The sequence below is a fragment of the Triturus cristatus genome, chromosome 1_2 (genome assembly GCF_964204655.1).
Source record: "Triturus cristatus chromosome 1_2, aTriCri1.1, whole genome shotgun sequence".
In the NCBI taxonomy this organism is placed as follows: Eukaryota; Metazoa; Chordata; class Amphibia; order Caudata; family Salamandridae; genus Triturus; species Triturus cristatus.
In genome coordinates this window covers 1,168,920,902-1,168,940,152 of record NC_140580.1, presented here as the reverse complement: position 1 = coordinate 1,168,940,152, position 19,251 = coordinate 1,168,920,902, and the positions used below count along the sequence as shown (strand labels likewise).

The following is a 19,251-nucleotide window of genomic DNA, read 5'->3' as shown; positions in this document are numbered from 1 at the left end:
TCACTGACGGATTTGGCACAATGGGACAACATGCCACCACAATCTTGTTAACTTTTCTCAAATCTTGTACAATCCTGAACTTCCCATTAGGTTTCTTTAACCCCATTATCGGTGAATTACACGGGCTACTCAGTAGTTCTCTCAAAACTCCTTGCTGAATCATTTTCTCAATAATAGGAGTTATTCCTTCAATTATTTCTGGTGTCATTTTGTACTGAGGAATGTTAGGATAAGTAATTCCCTCTTTCACTGAAATTTTCACAGGATCTACATTATTCATCAATCCCACATCTTCTCCAGTAAAATCCCAAACTGTATTTTTCACTGTGTCTCTCAGCTCTTGAGGCAAATCCTCTGGATTAAACACAGCATATGTACCAACCATCTCACTTTCTCTATTATCTAGAGTCATTCGGTACAAAACATCCTCATCTTGTGTTTCAAAAGCTATTCCATCCGGAGTACAAAAAATTGTACAATTCATCTTGCATAGCAGATCCCTGCCTAACAAGTTCACTGGACTAGTGTCACAGACCACAAATCTGTGCATGTCTGAAAATTTCCCTATTTGTACCCTTACTGGTTCAGTAAGACGTGTCTTGATTTGTGTATTGGCTACACCAACTACTTGGATTGCTTCATCCGAGAGAGGAAGATTTCTAATATCTGCTGACCTGACAGTTGATCTCGTCGCACCTGTGTCTACTAAAAAAGTAACACTTTCTTCATTTATTTTCCCATCCACAAATGGTCCTGCCTGGTCTATTTCTAGAGTTGCACCAAGTATGCACTCTTCCTCCTCTCCTCGGCACCGTCAATAATCACCCTCAGACTCACTCCCTTCATTCTTTAACAAATACTGTTGTACCTGGTTAGAACGCCTTGGTTTGTTTACCTGCTCCTCATTGTAGAATCCTGAATCCTGATTGTACTTTTGTGACCCTCTATTCTGCGGCAAGGGCGGTTTTGGCTTTTGGCTCTGCTGTCTCACAACCTTCTGTTGTTGCTGCTGTTGATTATTTCCCTCGTTCTGCACCTGTTGATTTAAGGTTTTACTCTCATTATTCGCTAATGGTGGATTGGTACACTCAGATCTCCAATGTCCCAGTTGGCCACAGTTGTGACATGGGAACTTTTTTTTAGCTTCCTCAAGATTCCCCTTTCCTTTTCCTGCATATCTAGGTCTATTCCCTGCATTATTCCCTGAATTATTTGCCTGTTCCACCAACTGTGCTTCTTGTCTCTCCGCAACCTTCACTTGTGCCCACATTGCCTTTTCTTTCAGCTTTCTCTGTTTTGCTTCAATTTCATCACTGAAGTACTTTGCATGTCTCAGAATCTCATCTATTTTCTTACTCTGCCAGTCCACAACCATGGAGAAAGAAACCTCTTAAACACCCTGCATCTACAGTAAGGTCGATAAGACCAAATTGACACTGTCTTGAGTCATGATATAAACAATAATAATCACAATAGAGTACTCAATAATTGACAAGAAATAACCACCAACACTGTATTTAAAATAATGGTACTTTATCTAAATTAGTTCAAAGAAAAATCAATCAAAGCAAAATCATTATTCTCATAGTTACCTATTCTAGCTAAATGTCATAAATAGGTCAGGACAGGTCTCTCAGTAGAAGTCTCCCGAGTCGCCGTCCTCACAGCATCAATCCTCACCAACGCAGGTTTGGGAAGAAATGGCCTTAGACCCTCTCTAGGCTAACAATACTTATAGGAAATCTTACAAAATAAAGCAACATAAAATGTTTTAGATATCCGCTGAACCGCTGAGCAGAGCGAGCAGGAAAGGATGTAGCATCGCTACATTTGGAAAAAATCTCCGCTCAGAAAAATCACAAAAATAAAAAGACGGAAGAAGGAAACTCGAGTTTGCAAATGTATCTTTTATAAATGTTCTTCCTCAGAGCCATAGCGAAACCATCACTGTAATCACAAAGTTCATTGTGGCTCTCTTTTCCTCCAAGGTTACTTGGACGATTGCCTGGAGTCGCTGTCATCACGGAAACTCTCAAAACTCCAGCAGAAGCCATAGTCAGGTGACTTTCAACAAGGCCTCTCGTCATCTCGCTTCACTCGAGCACAGGCTGTAAACGGCAGCCATTTTCTCTTAGGCCAAAACGTACCATCTTAATTGAAAGAAACACAAACAACGTTACTACATCATCACAATGATTAAACAGTGTTAACCCCACTAATACCCTTATGTGTATGTAATTAACTAGCCATCCGCAACATATTTAAGCATTAGTACACGTTATTTCAAAAGCGTTTTGTGCTTTAAATAAACAGCACTTAGCAACATTCATTTAATTAAACCTGCACATTATTACTAAGCAACATATATGCATTCCCACGTGTAATTTCTCTTGTTAATCGTGTTGGTTAGTCAGAATTTTCACACAAAACAAATAATTAATGATTACAAATTAGTATTTTAATTCTCGACATATAGACAACTGAAGCTTAAAAACCCGATAAATTTTCAACAGAAAACTCTGCTCCAGCACATACACATGTATCATGTATCCGCATTCTTCGGCAGCCAGCAATTACAGCTTGCATCTTTATAGACGGGGCCTCAACAACGCTGACTCATGGTCAAACGGGCTCCTGATACAGGAATCAGGACATCATTACCCACACCTCGCCCATGGCCAGAACCGGAAGATACGGTGCTTTGCTGGACATCCCCACAGTAACTGAAAGACGCAGCAAATTAATTTAAATGGAAATGGTGCCTGCCAGCTGCCGCCTGCATCGCGCTAGAGGCCCAGCCAGGCAGAAAATATCGCGAGGGAGAGGGATGTCTCACGCAGCACGGGAATCGAGCCGCGGAGAACCGCGGTGCGGGCCGCCACCGCGACCCTGGAATCAACCCTGGCGCAGATCCCTATCACAAAGAGGCCTGCAGCCAACAAATCCTGCCCTTTTCTTTGACAAGATGACAGAAGGGTTCTTATTGTGCGTGCTTAAAAAACGCGAAATCGACCCGAAGGTATTGGAGCGCTCTACTGAGGACCTCTCTCCGCAGAGTAGGGGTTATCGCGGAGCGGAGTGGGGTCGGGGGCAGTGGCGCACCGGAGATGGATCAGGAGCAGCGCGGGAGCCGCTGTGCACCTCACTGATTCCTGCCGCGGAGGGGTCTGGGCGCTGTGGGGGCAGTGGCGCACCGGAGACCATGCGCCGGGAGTAGTGTTCGCCTGATGGTGCACGAGCACCGCCCACATAACCTATTCAATTGTAGGGGATGTCGTACTGGCCGGAATCACCGAGGATGGTGGCGTGACCCCACGGCTTGCAGCCCGCGTTCTCGCCATATGGCGGTGATATTAACAAATGCCTGCCATCTGTGTGATAATACGCAAGCGCTGCACTCCCCTTATGGTGCCCCGGCGCACTAATACAGCCGCCCGCTCCCTTCAGCACCAACAAAGACGACGCACGCAATGCCTCTGAGCGGGCGGCCCGCTGCATGCCCCCCCCACGCCCTCAGCGGCAGCGTAGCCGACGGGGGGGGGGGCGATACCCTTTTCATCTAGGCAGCGACCACGCGGCTGGCACCGCCCACGACCCCCGGGGACCCAGGCAGCCCCGTTACCAATCTCACTGCATAATTATATAGCGTGAGCTCGACCCGAAGGTATTGGAGCGCTTTACATGAGTGCCGTATTTACCTTACACATCTAGGCACTGGGCGCTTCGTCCACAAGTACAATATTACAAGATCGAGTGTATTGGAGCAAAACCTGCGAGCAATGCATGCACTGGTATCATGTATCTGCCTATATAGGCAGCACGATTGCCTGTTGGACCCAGGCAGCCCCGTTACCAATCTCATTGCATAATTATATAGCGCGAGCTTGATCCGAAGGTATTGGTGCACTTTACATGAGTGCCGTATTTACCTTACACCTCTAGGCACTGAACGCGTCGTTCACAAGTACAGCAAAACCTGCGAGCAATGCATGCACTGGTATCATGGATCTGCCTATATAGGCAGCCACGATTACCTGTTGCATACTTATGTAACGCGCGATCGACCCGAAGGTATTGGAGCGCTTTACATGAGTGCCCTATTTACGTTATACATCCAGGTACTGGGCGCGTAATTCAAATTACGATAGTACGTGAGCGAGTGAACCAGATAACCCAAGCACCGCCCCCGATTATCCATTGAGGTGCGGGGGGTTTAGACCTGGCCGCAATGCGGACGCGATCCCGCGGGCCGGAACTGATTACCCTAAACTCGCAGGTTACCACGGCTACCCCGTAGCCCCGGTCGCCTCAGCCCCCCACCCCACGACAACGCACGCGCTGCCCACTGCATGCGCCCCCCTCCCGACCCCACCGGCCTCGTAGCCGATGGGAAGGGGCGATAACCTTATATTCCCCTCGGCGCCGCAGATCAGGTGCCGCCCCCCAGACTCGAGGCACGGGGGGGGGCAAATGACTTCACCATAAACCAGGGGGGGGTGCGGGCATTGATCCCGCTGCGAAGCGCGGGGGGGTGAATAATTAGCCCGGGGTGTGGGCATTGATACCGCTGCGAGGCAGGGGGGGTGAACAATTAGCCCGGGATCGCAGGAAGGGAAAATAGCTACAAGGCCGGCCCCATCCAGAGGATTACAGTTAAAAGTGGGAGGGTGCGGGCATTGATCCCGCTACCCTTTCGCGCGATTTATACAAATTTTAGAATGGCGAATACGGGCATCGATCTCGCTACCTCTCGCATGCTAAGCGAGCGCTCGACCATTTGAGCTAAGTATTTGTTATGCTTGCGGTGGCAGGACTCAAACCTCATTCACCGGGCCCAAAGTCGGCTGTTCTTGAGGTTACACCACAGCCTCTCTCGAAAATATAGCCCCAATTATTATTTGTTTTTAATTTCCCTCTTTTGCTTTGCAATTTCTAGAGGTGACGAGGGGTTTAACCTGTTTTGATAGATGGTACTGTGGCTGCCCTGCTCACAATGGCCGCTCCACAACTTTCACCAGTAGCCCTTTCTAATCAGGGACTTGTGGTTTCGCTCTTCCCATTCCCCGCATGCAATGCAACGGTACAACAATATAGAGGAAGAAAACCCGTAACGCGTTAACCCACTGAGCTAGACTACAACGCGCTCAAGTGCTCCCCTGCAGAGAAGCCGGCCCACGGGGAAGCGAATGAACTACTGCAAATACCGCGGTACAACAGGCTCCAGACCCGAGTGACCCGCCCGGTACCCGAGGCCTCCCACCGGGGAGAAATTCTTATTTCTATGTGGACATCGTGGGGCGCCGTGCAGGGTCTTTAGCGCCCCAAACACTCTTGCCCTACGCTCACCTCACAACACGCGGCCCGCCGGCCTCAGCCCTCCGATGTCCACCGCTTTCCCGACGCGCGATCAATGGCGAGGTGGGCGACAAAGAGGTCGCCAGGAGGGTGGGGGAAGGCTAAATAGCCTCCCCCTCACACCAGGGCCAGGAAGTGACACGAATTGCGCGTCACTTCCAGCCAGCCCGAGGAGGGGGGCTCTGGTCTGCGTCCCCGCCCCCCCAGTGGGAGGGGGTGTGGAGGGGTGACCGGTGCCCCGAAGGCACTAAGGCGCCGACCGCCGATTGGCCCCCTGCGGGGGCCGCGGTCAGCGGCATTTCTCTGGGAATGGCCTCGCTGCTGGATCTGAGCTACCAGGAGTGAGTTCCTCCCGCCATCGGGTGCTTGGGCTGTGAGAGCTGTCACAGCTCATGTTAAGAGTAAGCCCCATTGCCTAACTTTACACACCGTCCCCTCCCCAGCCCTTCACATGTTGTCTGTGGTTAAACACTTGTCCCCGATCATCTGCAGATCACACATGTATGCAACATACATGATGCGGCGGCTCATCACTCGCTCATGTAGGTATGATACACACCGTATGGTACTGCAGCAGTGACACACTGTGTGTTGTCTCTTTGTGTTTAAAACTTCTAATAAAAAGTTTCTAAAACTTTCTACTCCGATTTCCTCCAGTCACTGGTCCTGTCATATCTTGTATTGGTGCGTCATGCCAAGCCCTGCGTGCATGCCCTGCCACACACCGCGATGGTGTTTTTCACGACTAAAGTCCGCAGGCAGTGGTGCAACACAAAATGATGGGACCCCTGCAGAATGTGATGAGGGGCCTCTGAGAACTGTATCTCAGAGGTTTTCCTAGGATTAGGGTTGCATCGAAGCCCTGAACTGTGCCCCCTTCACCCCCTACTGCGCTGCAGGGACTGCAGGGGCCTGTGTCACCCCCTGGCCTATCCACATGGAGCCGCTCCATGCGGACAGGGGCGTGACACAGTCCCCTGCAGAGTGGAATGTCCAGTGCAAGTTTTTACGTCTCAGTTTATCACCAAAACGCACCTTTTCGCCAATTTACAAGTCCTGTAGAAGCTGCCTTAAGGCAAGGAGCGCATGCGCGCGTGACTTGCAACAAGAAATCAAGTTCACATCCACAGGGACGGCCCGCGGGAAGGGCTTTCTTAATAATGTCTGCACTGCTGTCACTCTGAGTCTGGCTAGAGAGATCTTCAAGGCTCTACGTGGTTGTTAAAAGGAGGACGACAACACCTTTCACCAACAGTGGAAACCCTTCCAGAAATATATGCAACTAAGGTGAACTCCTGACTTCCTTCGACTGCAACTATTGTAACTTGCGAAACGAACAGGGCACGGATCTGTAAGAATGCTCTTTCATAAATGCATGTTTAGAATATCTGCGGTGAGTCCATACAGTGTCTGCTGTAGTACACACATGAAAAACAAGCATATGAAATGCAATAGGTCTCGCATTTGGGAGAGTTAGAGCTATTGGCATTGTGAATGATAATGTATGTGTTTGCCTTTGGGACCTTGTAAGTGTTTAGCCATGCAGCACATTATCCATAACTTCTGGACCCACCCATAGACAGGGAGGTGCACTGGATACTGGAGCAGACGAAGCGTGCTCAGTGTACTAAGGATGTCACTTTAAAGAGGATGCAATGGCACCAATCCACAGATAGATGTCCCTTCTGAAAGCTGCCAGGGAGACCCTTCGCCACCAGGTGTCCCTTCTGGATTAAGTAAAGCACGCTGCAGTACCACTGCTGGTCCCTAGATGGAGTGTTAAGTGGAACACAGCAACCACAATTCTTTCATATATTTCACCTTTGGATGATGAGAATCAAAAAACATTCATTAAAAGTGGAATAAATGTGAGGCCATCATCTCTCTTCAACACCATCAGCAGCAATATTTACGCTTCTTTTTTGTTAGGGTGCTTCTGTAAGGATGCTACGCAGGAAAACGACCTAGGGGTCAGAAATCACCCCATGGTCTGGTCGAATTATTTATATAATATATGTAAGGAATGTGTTGAGCATTATAAACACAGCCACACTCCTACTGAAGAGAAGTCGGGGTGTTGCAATGTTGAAGCCGTGTCCCTAAACGTCTGTGCCCAGAGTGAGCCTGGGGGGCTGTGAATGGGTAGAACAAACTGAGACTGAGTGCAGCACACTCAACGAGTGTGGCTTAACTGCCTGCTAGTGCCATGCACTGTTCCCTCCTCCGCCCCGGATCTCAAACCGTGGCTCCCGAGGATTGGTGATTGGTTTGCTCGTGGCACCATCTGGACTCTCACCAATCACATTCAGACGGGTAGCCGAACAGCAAACATCCTCTGCAGTTCGCTGGACATCATTGGGCGACTTTAGCCCCAGACACAAAAGAAAGGCTACAAAGGGGTGCGCTATAATGAAATGAAAATTGAAGTATGACTTCCAACTGTGTTGGCCGTATTGAAATGTACAGTAATCTAATAAAACTGAATAATTTATGATATTAAAAAGATAATATAGTGAAGGAGCAGCTAAGATCCAAACGCAGTTAGCATATTTAATATAGGAATAGAAAATACTGAATGGCGACGAGCAGGAAACCATTAAAAAAACGCAGATGCTAAAGCTGAACACACACAGCATGAAAGATATAAGCAGGGTGCTCATGTGCACCAGGAGTCCCACTTGCTACTGTTATCTCAGGAATGCAGGTAGCCAAGTGCTGAGTGTAGGCAAGAAAAACCAAAGTAGTCCTCAGTGCAACACATAAAGATGGAAGGTGTAAGGAGACAGTACTTGGCCAGTGCTCCATGGCGGTAATGCAGAAACACAAAGGGGGGAAAAGAGGAAGGATTGCCAAGTACCAAGCAAGGATTTCTGAAGGACACTGGCGCTAACAAATAAAAAGCAATGCCAAGCAATGGGCGGAGTTTAACTCCACAAACCATTTACAAAAGGTCGCTAAGCCACCTCGCAAGCACTGTCTAGAATCCACCTAAAAACAAAGAGTTTTTAAAGGAATGTTTAATTGTCCGTTCCCAGTCTCTGAACATGTATTTTAAATGTTTCTTGGATGTTTTTGTTTGGCCGTTAATAAAGGCCCACCAGGGTTGAAAAAGACATTCGAGGTACCCTTTTCTTAGCTGAACTCTATGTTTTTTACGGAATTGTCAAATATTTCAACTTTTCACTCAGTCCAGCCTAAAGGTATAGAGGGTGTCTAAGAGACGCAGACTGGGTGTCTCTCCCTAAGCATGTTTGACTAATACCACCCATCCAGTTCTGATCTCCAGGTGACCTTCTTGAGCCTGTATATTCACCACGTGTCAGCATTCCCTGCAGAGTGAACCGGAAGTAATCAACACACGTGCTTTCAAAATGGAGCTTCACATTATTCATGCTTCGGGCGGTAAGGGCGGGGGGGGGCTGCATGTAGGAGAGTAGGATCTGCTTCACATGGGTACCCCCACTTTTTGCTGGTGTTTCACTGTTTTTCGAACTTAATCTGGCTGTGGCCCTGCTAATCAGGACCACAGCCTAGCTGCTTCCTCTCTAAAATGGTTTCCAGGTACATTAGGTACATAACTAATTGGATTCTGGAGTGCCTTATAAGCCCCTAGTATATGGTATACTATGTACCTAGGGCATAGGTACCTCAGAGGCCTAACAGGGGCTGCAGCATGTATTATGCCACCCCTGGGAAGCACTCCAAAATGACACCACAGGTCTGCTACTGCAGCCTAGGTAAGGGTGTGCTTGCACCCCTTACTGTGGTATAGGCTACCTATATCACTACCTTATACAGACACATATAAACCTATAAGCCACTCCTATAGCAGGCCTTGACAATCCTGACGGCAGAGTGCTTGGTTTTATGTGAGAGGGTGCCCAAGCATGAGCTGAGCCCCTCTGCAGCATTCGGAAATACTTCCTTATGGCTGTTCTGTGATACAACCATACCATATACTCTTAAGTGCATTATAACCTCACGGTAAATGCTAACTTTGGGATGGCTGCATCAAAACATGTTGTGTTTGATATCAAACGCTTTAGAGTACTACCCCCCCCCCCCCCCCCCAGTTCTGGCGGCGGGGGTAGCATTCCACCCTTCTAGAGGGAGAGACATGTTCACACTGGCTAAGCCCGGTTAAAACTTTCCAAAGCCCTGGCATCACAAAATGGATGCCACTGCCACAGACACGGGTCAGGCCTCCTGCTGCTGGGGGAAACTCTGGCAGGGGAGGCCTGGACAATAGGTTTCCTGTCACAGGGAGGTGTAACCACCTCCCCAGACAGGCAGATGTGTATTGGGGCAGGGTGGGTGCATTGAGAGAATGCTTTTGAGACACTGCCTGGGGCACACAAGGTGTCCCTGTGCATAGCCCAGTTCAAACCGGTTGCAGGGGCACTCAGCCCCTAGTCTGGTGTGAAACTGGACAAAGGGGAAGCGGTGTAACCACCCCCACCCCAGGTCCACCCATAGGTGGGGCCTTAGAGTTAGTCCATCCCCTAAACTTAGTATAAGTATAGCAATTTAATCCCTAGGACTTTAGATTACCCTGGACGAAACTCTGCAACATATATCCTGGACCTTCGACTTTCTATCACGACTAGAAGACAGAAGAAATCTCCCTTGGGGTCAAGGAGTGACTCCCCTGATTGGCAAGCACCAAAGAAGCAACTGACAGGTCTACAATTCTGAAGCTCCCACCGGACGCCGAAGTCTCTGCATTCCCATAGGTGGATTTCCAGACTTCCCTGAGGCTACCGTGTGCCCACAGCAAAGTTGAGGCCTGTGGCTATCGTGGGTGACGTGGAACCCTGACCCCTGCACACCGTAAACTTTTGCAGCAACACTACCTTCCTGGTCCTCCTCGAAGTTGTGCTTTGGGCTCCGAGTAGCCCCAGCCTTGAGCACCTCCTGCACCGAAGATTGTTGGCCTCCACTCCACGAGTGACCCGTGGGCCAGCTTAAAGTGCGATCGCTCAAGGCTCCTTCGCGATCATTAGCCCATTGGCTACCAGGTCCCCATGAAGGCAACTCCTTTTCTAACTGGGCTTCCCTGGTTGCTCCAGACGTGCCCTGACTTACCCTCTCTGGATGAGTCCCTCAGACCTTGCTGGTCTGCACCACAGTCCTTTCTCTGCATTCCTGTGACTTGCCGTTGCCAAGGCTTGCTGGGTCCTCTCTGGTCGCCGACACCGCAGCACTCGACAGACTTCATGGGACAGCTCGAATCCAGCTCGTGGACTTCGTCGACACTTCCTGGACCTCGTGGCTGAAGAGTCAAGACACCCATCAACTCACCTGAAGCACCCGACATCTGTGGGCATTGGTCCATCCTGCCCTAGGTCACTGGCAAGTGACCCAGACTCTGTCCCCTCTGCTTTCAGGTTCCTTACATCCTAGATCCAGGCTTGGATCTCTCCGGACACTTCTCCTCTTCACGGCAGCAGCAGTTCTTTGCAGGCTTCCATTGAAATCGACGACGCGACCCGACACCAAAAGACACCTATGCACCCGGCTTCCCTGGGTGAGGTAACTCGAGTACTCCGGTGCTCTCATGGATGCCAGCCCTAGAACTTCTTAAGTCCAAAAGGGTTTGGTCCTGACTCGATTAAAAGTGTCCCTAATCTTTAAAATTCCAACGCGACATTGCCCATAGAAGATAATAGGAACCCGCAGTTGTGTTTCCACACTGCATACAGCTCCTGTGGGTCCCCTGTGTCACTACCTTGGGTGGTTCCTTGGGGTCCCGGTGATTCTAGAGGCAATAGGTCTAGTGCCTATTTCAGTCATGGTTCTTATACCACTTTTTTAGTATATGGTTTGGTGCGCCCCTAGGGCCCAAACGTGTATTTGTGCTTTTATTGATGCTTGTTCACTTGTAACTTTAGTACTTCGAACTCCAGTCTCATAGAGAGACTAGAGGGGTGTGTTTAACCTTAAATACATATATTTTGAATATATACCTGGTGTGGTTGTCTTTTCATTTGATCATTCAAGAGATTATAGACTGGTAAAATAAGCTGCTTTACATTCCTTCAAGACTTAGCCTGAAGGCTGCTCTCCATAGCTACCACTAGGATAGCTTTCAATAAAGGTTGTCTTTAACCTATCACCATAAGGGGTTATTTGGACTGATACAGGGTGCCCACTGGAACTAGTGGACAGCATATATCAGGCCACCTTCTCACATTGCTGTGCAGCGTGTGGGATTCCAGCTTGCTATTGTTTTACCAGATAATCTCAATTGAATTGATCAACTGAAAACCACTAAAGGTACCTGGGGTACATATAATATCAAGTTTAGCTACAGTAAGTTCTACTGAACTTAGAGTTGTGTGTCAAGGGATAGCACACCCTTTCTACAACTCAAGAGAGTTTAGTAGGCCACACTAGTGTAGGTAGTGCAATACACCACACCACATTAGTAATGTCTAACCAGGCAGGAACCACTGAGTCCCTACCTGGAACCAGTGAGCCCCTTCCCTATAAATATGAGGATCTCTCCTTTGCTCAGCTTAGGGCCTTATGTACCATTAGGAAGCTGAAGACAGGCAAAAGTCCATCCACCCAGCATCTCATAAAGATACTGAAACTGGATGATATCACAAGTCCTAGTGGGCCTGTAGATGGAGACAGTGTGGGTGGGGCAGCAACTGAGGGTGGGTCCAGGGGTGGAAACTCCCCTGACCCTAACTCTAATGCTGACCAGACTGGTGACAAGGACCAGTCTCTGGTGAACACAGACCATCAGGATGAGGATGAGGATGATGACAACAATGCCACCTCCTTCATTCCTCCAGGTAGGCCTGAACACAGGGCTAGGAGGGATAGATCTCTGTCAAGGGGATCTATCCAGTCTAACTCCTCTATTGGAACCTCTGTTTCTTCTCACAGAGGGAGGGAAACCTCCCAGGAGAGGAGGGAGAGACTGCTGAAGTATGAGCAAGACAAGTTCAACCTCAGAAAGCAGCAGATGGCCTTAGATAGGGAAGCCCTGGAGCTCTACAAAGCTAGTAAAAAGGAGGGACTAGAGTCCCTTGGTGGCAGCAATTTCCCTAGAGATAGGGAGAGGTCTTATGTAGGCCTGGGCGAAGCACTACGCTACGCTCGCGTAGTTTGCGAAGTTCGCGCTACTTCGCGCTACGCGAACTGCACGTAGCACAGTGCGAACACGCGTAGCGTAGTGTTGCGTAGTGCTGCGGTCATTTTTTGCTTGCTCGCGGTCCTCAACGTCAAGTTGGCGACCGCGAGCAAGCAAAATGACATCCTGGCGAGACTTTTTCCTTGTTCGCGATCGCGAGCATGGAAAATAAACCTCCCGGCGAGATTCCCAACGCGAGAAGGTCAGGTTACTCATTGCGAGGGGTCGCGTATGCTCGCGACCGCTCGCGATGAGAAACTACCAGTTCGCGTTGAGAAAGCTGCAGCTCGAGTAAAAATCTACTCGAGCAGCAGAAAACTACAGCTCGCACTGTGCAAGATGCCATTTTCAATGATTGCACAGTGCCGGTTGCTTGTCCGCACTGTGCAATCATTGAAAACAACATCTTGCACAGTGCGAACATGTTACTTCGCAGTTCGCGAAGTGCTACGCGTAGCTCGCGTAGTGCGAACTTCACTTTGCGTAGCTTCGCGAAGTGCTACTTCGCGAACTACGCCCACCCTTATGACCATAGAAACCTAAGTAAGATTGTCCCTCCCTACCAGAGTGGGGGTGGCATCCACAAATGGATAACTGCCTTGGATAGGGCATGTAAAGTACAGAAGCTCCCTCAAGGTCAGTGGGCAGCAATCATATGGCTCTCCTTTGCAGACAAAGGTAGAGACAAGCTCCTCACTGTAAGAGAAGAGGATGCTGATGATTACAAAGTCTTGAAAAGTGCTCTGATAGATAACTACTGAACAATACAGGTTAAAGTTCAGAGATACCCAAAAGGCACAAAATCAATCAGGACTGGGTTGCCTTTGTTGACAGTGCTGCTAAGGCTCTGGAAGGTTGGTTATTGGGCAGGAAAGTGTGTGACTTCAAAGGAGTGTATAATCTGATAACGAGGGAGCAGATTCTTAATAACTGTCAAAATCAGCTGTTGCGCCAGTACCTGGTAGACTCTGATCTGACCTCTCCCAAGAATTGGGAAAAAAGGCAGACAAATGGGTCAGAACCAGGGTGAGGCAGAAAGTACAGAACCAAGGTGGTGACCCTAAGAAGCAAGATTCCAAATATTCTGATAAGGGTGGGACAAGGGTAAAGACCAGAAGTCTTCACAAGGGCCTCAGCAATCTTCTTCGGGGGGTGGGGGGGGGGGGATTTACAGGCTAACAAAGGGAAAGGCCAAAAGAAGCCCTGGTGCAAAATCTGTAAGCAGAAAACTCACTGGACTAGTGACTGCACCAAGGCTGAAGAAAATACTCCAACCACCGCCAATGCCCCTAAGGCACCTGCTCCCCCTAGTGCAGTTACAATTGGTGGTGGGAATACACAGAATAAGGGTGTAGTAGGGTTGACCCTGGGTTCTGAGATGGACTCTGGCCTAGTCAGAGTACCCACTCAGGCTGTGCTTGTCAGTGATGGGGGCATGGATATGTCCCCCTTTGTGAGACCCAGTAACCTGGGCAAATACAGACAGCAGCCTTTAATTAATGGAGTAGAAGCTTGGGCATTCAGGGACACAGGAGAAAGTGTCACAATGGTGACAAAAGATCTTGTGGATCCTGGGCAGATTATACTTGGTGAAATGAACCAAGTGCCCAATGCTAGCAATGTCAGAATATACCATTCTCTGGCAGTTAACTTCTCCTGGGGAGGGGTAACTGGCCTTAAGAAGGTTGTGGTAAGTGCGGACCTACCAGTACAGTGCTTGCTTGGCAATGATCTGGAAACTTCAGCTTGGGCTGAAGTGGAGCTCAGGACACATGCAGAAATGTTAGGGATCGCTGCACATGTCTTTGCTGTGACTAGGTCAAAGGCAAACATGTCAAAAGCTGGACAGGCCCTGGATTCTGGAATAATGGACCAGGTGCTTCACAAGAGGAGGAGCAGTAGGGTTAAGGCAGAGCCTTCCCACCTGTCTCAGGATACTGATCAGTCTCCTCAGGGAGAGATCTTGAGCCTGAAGAAGAAACTGTCCCAGAGGAGCTGAACTTGACCAGGTTGAGTTCTTGGGGACAGGGGGCCCTTCCAGGTCTGATCTGAGCCAGGAGCAGAAAACCTGCCCCTCTCTTGAAACCCTCAGACAGCAAGCTGCTGATGAGGCTGCTGGAAATGCTAGTGGCACCCATAAAGTTTATTGGGATGATGGACTCCTAAACTCAGAGAGTAGAGACCCCAAGCCTGGTGCATCCAGGAGGTTGGTTATACCTCTGAAGTTTAGGGGTTTCCTATTGACACTAGCCCATGATATTCCCCTAGCAGGACACTTAGGCCAGAACAAGACTTGAATTTGAATTTGAATTTGAATTTAAAATTATTTATACAGCGCACGTACACCAGCGGTTTCATGGCGCTACAACTGACAGAGGACTGGGCAAGGGAGCTGGAGCTAAGTAAAAAAAAAAATGAACTGCTAATGAATTAATTGAAGAATTTAGCAAAGAGATTTGCCTTGAGCTGTTTCCGGAAATGCGGGTACAGGGTTGAAGCTCTAAGCTCGAGAGGCAGGGAGTTCCAGAAAATCGGGGCGAGGGTCGCAAATTTCGAGCCTCCCCATTTCTTTCTCCGGAACCATGGGACTGTAAGAAGGGATTGGGTAGATGAACGCAGTTCCCTGGATGGAACATAAGGGATAATCTCAGATGAGATGAAAGCCGGTGCCGTGCCCAGTCGTGCTTGAAAGGTGATGGAAGCAAGCTTAAACTGGACACGAGCACGAACAGGAAGCCAATGTAGGGACTTTAGGAGGGGGGTGATATGGTGGGACTTTGGAAGTTTGAACACCAGGCGCGCCGCCTGGTTTTGGATCTGCTGCCGACGCCGGAGACTATATGCAGGTATACCTGCATATAGGGCGTTGCCATAATCCAGGCGGGATACGACCATGGCCAGGGTGATCAATTTTAAAGCATCAAATGAGAAAAAACGGGACACCTTGCGTATAGTGCGCAGTGAAAGAAAGGAAGAAGAAACCACAGAGCTGACCTGGGAGTGAAGCGTGAGTTGAGAATTGAGCTTAATGCCTAGAGTTTTAACTGAGGTAGAGGGAACAGGTGGGGGACCTAGGGAAGGCGGCCAGAAGAGAGGGGACCAGGGGCTGGATGAACCACCCGTCAACACCAGCTCGGTCTTGTCTGGGTTGAGTTTCAGATGGTTGTGGTTCATCCAGTCCCGGATATGAATCATGATGGTTTGGAAATTAAGAACAGAATCGGGGGAAGAGGAAAGATTGAAGACAAGCTGGAGGTCGTTGGCATAATTAAATACGGCGACCTCCATTTGTTGCAGTGAGAAAATAAGAGGGGAAATATAAAGATTAAATAAAAGGGGGGAAAGGGAGGAGCCTTGGGGGACCCCGCACTGAACATTGCGAAAGTCCGCAGTAAAATCACCCAGGCGAACTGCCTGGGTACGGTCCCTCAGGAAGGAGGATAACCAAACCAACGCAGTGCCCCCGATCACCGCCGCCCTGACACGGGAAAGCAAGATGGAATGATCCACCGTGTCAAAGGCGGCTGAGAGATCGAGGAGGACCAAGGCCTGGGGTTGGTTGGTATCCATTCCCTCCATGAGGTTATCAAGGACCGAGAGAACTACGGACTCTGTAGAGTGTGCGGGGCGGAACCCGGCCTGGCGGGGGGCAAGAGCCCCGTTCTTCTCCACGAAAGAGCTCAGGGCGCAGGTGACGTGGCGCTCGAGTACTTTCGCCAGGAACGGCAGAAGGGAGATGGGGCGAAAATTAGCGGGAACTGAGGGGTCGGTGCCCGTTTTTTTCAAAATGGGGACAATGACTGCGGTTTTAAGTGGGTTAGGTACCACGCCCTGGGAAAGAGAGCTGTTAAGGAGATGAAGCGGGGGGTCTGAACAGCTGGTGAAGATATGACGAAGAATATGAGCCGGGCAGGGATCTAGCGGGGAACCAGATTTGACAAGTGGAATTATGGCAGTCAGAGATTCCTTAGTCAGAGGTGGGAGGGTGGTGAGTTGTCCCTTAGGGGGGGACACTGGGGATCCACAAAAGTAGGGGAAGGAGGGGGGATGATAGCTTTGATGGTGACTATTTTCTGAATGAAAAAGTTATTGAGGGAATGACAGAGTTCCTCAGAAGGGGTGGGCTTAAGAGAGGTTCTGTCCGAAAACGCCAGATTGTGTACAATTGAGAACATTTCCTTCGATTGGTTTTCGGCTGCGAGGATTTTGGAGGAGAAATAGGTGTTTTTTGCCTCCAGGATATCCTTTTTGTATAGGGTCAGAATGTTAATAAACTCCAATCGTAGAGAGGGGCAGTAGTTTCTCCTCCAGGCCCGCTCCGCTCGACGTACCGCCAATTTAGTGGCTTTGAGATCTTCGTTAAACCACTGATTGGCGTCCTTCTCTCGTTTGGTTGAGACCCGTTTCAAGGGGGCGATGGAGTCACAGCCTGAGGAGAGCCATTGTTCAATGGCCGTGACCTGGGAACGGGTGGATAAACCTTGCAGGGAAGGAAGAGAGGTGGTAAGTAGGGAGGATAAACTTTCGGGATCTACTCGTCCCCAGGCACGGACCCAGATGTTTTTGGGGAGTGGGGGCTTGACCGGGGGGTGTATGGGAAGAGCAAAAGAGATCAGGTGATGGTCAGACCATGTACAGGGCGAGATGGTAAGGGACTCTACGGGGCAATTTAGGGACCAAACCTGGTCAAGAATGTGACCTTTGATATGGGTGGGAGAATGAATGTGAGGTATGAAGTTGAGAGAATAAAGGGTATCAGAGAATTCCTTTGAGGATGGGCATTCAGCTGGGTCAGAGGGCCAAAAATTAAAATCACCCAAGAGCAGAATGGAAGAGTTATTAACTGTAACAGTGGCCAGAACTTCCAAAAAGTCAGGGAGAAACAATAAAGGGGATTGAGGGGGGCGATAGATAAGTATGCAGGTGAGAGGGGGCGTGATGGAAGTAGTACGAATAGCTAAATACTCCGTGGTAGCGACATCTGGCAGGGACAGAGTTTGAAAGGGAAGGTCGGTTCGGGCGATGACCGCCACCCCGCCCCCGACTCTACCATTTTGACGGTCTGCACGGAGGGCGTAATATGGAGCTGGTAGGGTGGCCAGTAAGGCAGGGAGGGAGTCATCACAAAACCAAGTTTCCGTTAAAAAAAGAAGGTCAGGGGCATGAAGGTCCAGCAGTACCGAAAGTTCGTGGGCATGGGCTACTGCAGACCGGGTGTTCAAATAGTATGCCGCCAAGGTTTTAGAGGTAGCAGGAAGAACATTACCTCTAGAGGGAAGAGGGAGGGCAAGTTGGGGAAGGGGGATGGCGAGAGGAGCAGGCAGAGACAAGCCAAGAGACGAAATACGAGAGCAGGTAGAGGCTGGTAGCGACCATGGGCCCCGGAGGCAGCGTAATTGGGCGGGGGAATAGATGGTAAGATGAGCAGAGTGACGTGCCCCTAGCCCCGGACAGTCGCGGACGAGCGCAGACGAGCTTGCCTTAAGCGCGCCTTCGGCGCGCCATCGTCGCGCACGCTGCGCTCGTCCGCTGCGCTTCCTGCCAAGGCACATATTTTATATTAGATGGTCCAGGCGTTGGAGGGGGCGTGGCCAACAGAGATGGGCGTGTCTCGTGGCTCACCTCGCCGTCGGGAATGGCGACCAGGAGGTAGGTGTTCGTTGCAGCGTTGGATCCGCTGTTTAGGGAAGAGCGAGGAAGTGCAAAGAGATCAAGTGATTTAAAAGTAACAAAGTATCAAACCAATTTTAAAAATATAGCTTTCGCGCTCCCGGCTTTCCGCCTCAGGAGTCTCTCATCAGTGTCTTGGGACAGAATTGTTCCTCACTTTCATTGGCCACACATGTCTGAAGACACAAAGGAGTTTTGTCGCTCCTGTGTAACCTGCCAAGCCAGTGGCAAAGCAGGTGGCACTACAAAGGCCCCTCCGATACCACTACCTGTGGTGGGGGTTCCCTTTGAGAGGGTTGGGATTGACATTGTTGGTCCCAAGGATCCTCAAACAGCATCTGGGCAAGATGTCTACTGGTAGTAGTGGATCATGCCACCAGGTATCCAGAAGCTATTCCCCTAAGGATCACTACAGCACCTGTAGTGGCAAGAGCTCTCTTGAGTGTGTTCTCAAGAGTAGGTTTTCCAAAGGAGGTAGTATCTGACAGAGATGCAAACGTTATGTTAAGTTACTTAGCTGCAATGTAGAAGGAGTGCGGAGTGAATTACAAATTCATCACACCCTATCACCCACAATGCAATGGTTTAGTTGAAAGGTTCAACAAAACCTTAAAGGGCATGATCAAAGGACTCCCAGAGAAGCTTAGGCGAAAATGGGACCTGCTCTTGCCCTGCCCTTTGTTTGCATATAGGCAGGTGCCTAAGAAGGGGGTTGGCTACAGCCCATTTGAACTTCTGTTTGGTCACCCTGTCAGGGGTCCATTGTGTTTGGTGAAGGAAGGATGGGAGTTACCACTTAAGCCCCCAAAGCAAGACATAGTGGACTATGTACTTGATCTCCACTCCCGGATGGCTGAGTACATGAAAAAGGCAAACAAAAACCTTGAGGCTAGCCAGGAACTGCAAAAAGCCTGGCATGACCAAAAGGCTGTACTGACTGTTTATCAGCCAGGATAGAAAGCATGGGTGTTGGAACCTGTGGCCCCAGCAGCTCTCCAGGGACAAAGTGGAGTGGACCCCACACTATTGTTGAACTGAAAGGGGAGGTTACCTACTTGGTAGACCTTGGAAACCCTAGGAGC

At 49.5% G+C, this 19,251-nt stretch overlaps 1 protein-coding gene across 2 annotated transcripts in view; it reads right to left on the bottom strand.

The window, feature by feature from the left end:
• Positions 1-1,596: 1,596 nt before the first annotated feature.
• LOC146868938 (uncharacterized) overlaps positions 1,597-19,251 on the bottom strand; it is a 161,223-nt gene continuing 143,568 nt past the window's right edge. For both annotated transcript variants that reach the window (XM_085614006.1, XM_085614005.1), the window contains exon 10: positions 1,597-2,150. In XM_085614006.1, coding sequence (XP_085470132.1) covers positions 2,094-2,150 — 57 coding nt within the window. In that variant the 3' untranslated portion in view covers positions 1,597-2,093. The remainder of the gene's footprint in view (positions 2,151-19,251) is intronic.